The sequence below is a fragment of the Tupaia chinensis genome, unplaced genomic scaffold, assembly GCF_000334495.1.
Source record: "Tupaia chinensis unplaced genomic scaffold, TupChi_1.0 Scaffold145396_1, whole genome shotgun sequence".
Taxonomy (NCBI): domain Eukaryota; kingdom Metazoa; phylum Chordata; class Mammalia; order Scandentia; family Tupaiidae; genus Tupaia; species Tupaia belangeri.
In genome coordinates, this window is record NW_006205257.1 from 1,886,305 (window position 1) to 1,891,729 (window position 5,425).

General features: G+C 47.0%; 1 protein-coding gene across 1 annotated transcript in view; it reads left to right on the plus strand.

Moving 5' to 3' along the window:
* RHPN2 (rhophilin Rho GTPase binding protein 2) overlaps positions 1-5,425 on the plus strand; it is a gene marked incomplete at its 5' end in the record, with an annotated part of 57,358 nt that overhangs the window by 31,769 nt on the left and 20,164 nt on the right. The window contains 3 exon segments of the mRNA XM_006167986.3: positions 542-619; positions 1,374-1,498; positions 4,071-4,237. Coding sequence (XP_006168048.2) covers positions 542-619; positions 1,374-1,498; positions 4,071-4,237 — 370 coding nt within the window.

The following is a 5,425-nucleotide window of genomic DNA, read 5'->3' on the forward strand; positions in this document are numbered from 1 at the left end:
TCAAAAAAAAAAAAAAAAAAAAATCACACCCTGGGGGAGGGGGATGGCACACCTATACACATGCCTGGCTTGTTTCTCAAGCGGCAGGATCCAGGACTCGGACCATGCAGTTGGTTATGTGGGATCAAGCATCTTAACCACCATGCCACCTTCTGGCCCTATTTTTTTTGGTCATTGTTCCCTAAAGGAGGAGGGCACATTAGGTATAGTACTGTTTTGTTTTGTTTTTTAGAGATTTTTGCTATAGGGCGTGTGCACTCCCCAGAGAGACAGAGACACACAGAAAGCAAGAAATCACCCCTTGGCGAGATGGCCACACCACAATCCCTTCTCCATTCTCCTCTTGGAATCTTGGCCATGCACACACACATGTCCAGTGTGAGTTTTAAGTCAACGGGTCTGGGACTCGAACCATGGTCAACTATGTGGAAGTTGAGCGACATACCCACTATGCCACCTGCTGTTCCCAGATATATTACTGTTTTACATAGCTTTGGTTTTGAATCATATCTTACAGCATCTTGTCTTGTTTTTCTTGAAGGACTTTATCTTGGAACATTACAGTGAAGATAGCTATCTGTATGAAGATGAAATCGCAGATCTTATGGATCTGAGACAAGTAAGTTTTGGTGTGGAGCAGAAGGGGAGTTTGGCTGGTGCTCTCCAAATCTTCAGAACACCTCTTAACCGCACATTTGCAGTCTTGCAGCTTTAAGAATGGGAGGCAATGCTAGGGAGGGGATTGGAGTCATCCATGCCCTTGTCACATAAGAACACCATAGAACAGGAGAGACTTAGCCACTGAACTATAATAATCTTTTTTAAAAAACTAATTTATTTTATTATTTAATTTGCTATAGAGCGCATGTGCTCAGCAGAGAGAGAGGAGACAGAGAAAAAGAGGAAATGAGAAAGCAAGCCACCAGGTTTGGGACTCAAACCATGGTCGGCCATGCGGGAGTCCAGCACCTCAACCACCATGACATCTGCTGGCCCCAATCATCTTCCAATATACTGTATAATTCACTGATTTGTCATGTTTATTTTTATTTTCTGTCTCTTCTTGTGATAATAGAAGCTCCACAGGGGAAAGATCTTTGTGTATTTCATGGATGTAATGCAAGCATTATTAAAATTGTCTGGCATATAGCAAATGCACACCAGTGTTTGTTGAATGACTGAACTCACTCACAGAGCAGTTAGGTTGGGACTAGAGTCTGAGATTCCTAATTCCCCTCCTGGCCCATTCTACCCCTCATGACAACAGCAGCAGGACTCATAGGTCACAGACTTGTGACAGGTCACACACTGACAGGTGGGATGGGCCAGCTGCCCTGTCTTCATCTGCTCACCTCCTGCCCTTCTCCTTTCAGGCCTGCCGGACTCCCAGTCGGGATGAGGCCGGGGTGGAACTACTGATGAGCTACTTCATCCAGCTGGGTTTTGTCGAGAGCCGATTCTTCCCGCCCACCCGACACACGGGGCTCCTGTTTACCTGGTAGGTGCCTGAGGTCTCCGCAGCCGCTCTGCTGTGCCAGCCCTAGGTTTGGACTCTCAGCGCCACAGATGCCCCTTCTGCCCGGCAGCTCCTCTTTCTTGACTCTTGCATCTATTTGGGAGCACTTGGAGAGGGGTCAATAAATCGGTATTTATTTATGAAGGGGATCCGAAGGGAGAGAGGGCTCCAACAGAACATCACTTCTTGCTTCTCAGAGAAGGTGAGCCAAGGAGGAGAGGCATTTTTTTAGTACACACTGTATTCACTGGGAAATGCTGAGGCTCTGAGGCAATGCTAACAAGAAGCAGGATTCTTCTTCTTTTTTTTAAAAGAATTATTTTTATTATTTAACTTTATTTATTTTAATTTCACCAGAGAGGGATAGAGTGAGAGAGAGAGGGAAAGTGAGAAAGCAAGCCATCAGGTCTGGGACTGGAACCGCAATTGGTCAGGTGGGAATCCAGCACCTTCGACCACCATGCCATCTGCTGGCCCCTTTTTCTTTTCTTTTTTGTTTTAAAGAGAGAATTTCCCTGTAGCGTGTGTGTGTTTGCCAGAGAGACAAAGAGACAGAAGTGAGAAATCACCCCTTTGTGGGAGCTGGCCACGCTGCAATCCCTTCTCCTCCATTCTCCTCAGGATTTTGGCCACACACACACACACACACACCTGGCATGAGTTTCAAGTAACCGGGTCCAGGACTTGAACCGCGGTTGACTTCATGAGAGTCCAGCGACATAACCAAGAAGCAAGATTCTTGTTCCAGATGGGATGGGTGACCTAGGTTTTGCTGCACTGTGAAAAATAGGGCAGGAGACACACACCATGTTTTGCAAATCAAAGCAGAACATTTCATTCGTCTTCAGAATGAGTATTTCCAAAGACGAGTGCAGTTTCAGCACTTGGGGGATGTCACGTCTCTTCTCCAGGGTACTTAGTATGGATGAAAGGAGGGCAGATCCTAACAGCTAAGGGGCATGTATGGAACTGAATTTTTTTTTAAGTTTATTTATGTATTTCTTCCTTGAATGAGAGAGACAGACAGAGAGCACTGTAACAGGGTTGTGACACCACAGTACCTGTCCTGGACTCAGCCCGCCTGGATCATGGGCACATCCGCACACCTGCATACCCAGGGAGGTCTCCAGGTGCAAACCGAGAACCTTCCCAGGTGGGTCAGTCTTGCGGAGAGTCACCTCTTCTCACTGCATTACTGTCTGACCCCAGAATTAAATTTTACCACCATAGATGGATGGCTACTAATGCCTTCCTTTTGTAAGAGAAAGGCAGGTGACTTTTCATAAAGACATGGGGCCAGCAGGTGGCATGGTGGTTGGGGCTCTGGACTCCCACACGGCCAATCACAGTTCAAGTCCTAGACCTGGTGGCTTGCTTTCTCACTTTCCCTCTCTCTGTCTGTCTCTCTCTGGTGACTACAGCAAGTTAAAAAATAATAATAAATAAAATAAAATATTCATTAAAAAAAAGACACATGGCCTGCTTGTAGGAAGGAGATGTTAATGGTGGTTTCTCCTTGGATTTGAATTAGGAGAATGCTCCCTGTCTACCTTCTGGTTGACACATGAACCTTTTTTTTTTTTTTTTTAGATTTTTGCCACAGGGTGTGTAAGCTCGCTGGAGAGAGATAGAGAAAGTGAGAAATCACCTCCTGGGGGATGACCACACCACAGTCCGTTCTTTGTCCTCCTCTTGGGATTTTAGGCATGCATGCACATGTGCCTGGCATGATTTTTAAGCCACTGGATCTGGGACTTGAACCAGATCCAGTTGATCACATGGGAGTCCAGAGCCTTAATCACCACACCACCTGCTGGCTGGCCCCCGTGAATTCCATTGTATTGTTTTTATGAAAGAATGTGTGCATACACAATAGCAAAGTCAGGCACCCTCGACAGGGTCTCAGAGTGGCATTAACTAGCCAAGTGACCAATATTTCCAGAATACATTTTTTTAATGAATTAATTTGCTTATTATTTATTTATTTATTTTGAATTTGACCAGAGAGGGGCAGAGTGTGTGTGTGAGTGAGAGAGAGAGAATGAGAAAGCAAGCCATCAGGTCTGGGATTCGAACAGTAGTCGGCCATGTGGGAGTCTAGTGCCCCCAAGCACCATAGAACATGCCGGCCCCTCTTTTTTTTTTTTTTTTTCTTATGCCGGCCCCTCTTTTTTTTTTTTTCTTTAAAGAGTTATTTGTTTAATTGTATTTATTATTATTATTTTTAAATTTGACCATAGAGTGACAGAGACAGAGAGATAGGGAGAGTGAGAAAGCCAGCTGCCAGGTCCGGGACTTGAACCATGGTCAGCCATGTGGTAGTTCAATGTCCTAATCTCCACACCACCTGCCAGTCCCACAGATATATTTTCTTTTTCTTTAATCATGGTAAAGCGTATACTTGCATGTAAGAGTAAGAGAGGGAGAGAGAGAGGTGAGCAGCCTCCATAGGGTCGGATTGCGCCGGGACCCCCTTTTCCATCCTCCAGCCTGTTGGATCTTGGGTGATTTGCACACAGGTCCAGTGTGTTGAAACACTTTTTTTTTTAAACAGGTATGACTCCCTCACTGGGGTTCCAGTCAGCCAACAGAACTTGCTGCTGGAGAAGGCCAGCATTCTGTTTAACATCGGAGCCCTCTACACCCAGATTGGGACCCGGTGCAATCGGCAGACGCAGGCTGGGCTGGAGAGCGCCATGGATGCCTTCCAGAGAGCCGCAGGTGTGTCTCTGTGAGGGTTGCTTGAACAGAGCCTTGGCCTCGCCAGGTGGCACCAGCGTACCCAAGGTGAAGACTCTGGGCCCCCTGTGGACCCACGCTCTACCTCCATGCCTGATAGGGTGGAACCAGTTTCCAGCACTGGTGTTAACATCCTGTTGGGAGACTTGCCTCGTGGCTCAAGCCATGTCTCCCCTGTCCGTGTTGTCTGGAAGGCCATGGTTAGTGAGTCCTGTGGATAATGATTGATCTTTTCCGAATGAGCGACCCTGAGGATGGTGGTGAATTACCGAATGACAGAATAATGCTTCCTGAATAGTGACCATGTAGGCTTTTTTTCTTTCATTAGTTGTGCCTGATCCGTGCCTGCTCCTCTCCGTGCCTTTATATTATGCATCTGGTGCCACATTGCCAGCTGAGTTTCCTGTTCCCAGCCCTCTGTCAAACGGTGCATACAAAGGATGCCTCGGAGTTCTGTCACCTTCTGGAACTTCCCAATGCTTCCATCTTTAACTTCTTTTTCCCAGTCAGTCACCCCTAAAATTTATCCTAGTATGAAGCAGATGTAGCAAGAACGCAGCTTTGCACCAGCCTGTGGAGGACCCTGTGCAGCTGGCGAGCCTGGCACCGCTCAAACATGTCCCAGGGTCTGTGCTGCTGTCCTTTAGCAGGACCTGAGCCCAGAAAGACTCGTCTTGCGAGGTGGGGTGGTGCGGCATAATGCAGACCCCTTCCTGGCTCCTCATCCTTCTGTTTTGGGGGGTAATCACCGCCTTACCCCTGCATAGAACCTTTTTGAATATCTCACTTTGCTTTGCCAGCCTGCGTAGAACCATAGCTTTGACACTTAGACTCATTGAGGAATTTCCTGTGCTAATAGGAGTGGTCCCAGGTCAGTCCTGTAATCTGGTGGTGAAGGGAGCTGGATCCCCCATGGCCGACCATCGTTTGAATCCCGGCCCCGGCGACTTGAAAAACGTGTGTGTGTGTGTGTGTGTGTGTGTGATACATACTCTAAATGCTGACAGGATGCAGCAAAGGAGTAGAAGGGATTGTGGCGTGACCCAGCCCATTGAGAGTTGCTTTCTCCCTCTCTGTCTCTCTCTGGCATTCACCCTTTGGAAATCAAAAAAAAAAAAAAAAAAAAAAGGGGTCCCTTGGGATGAAATGGGGTGTGCAAAGATTTCATGT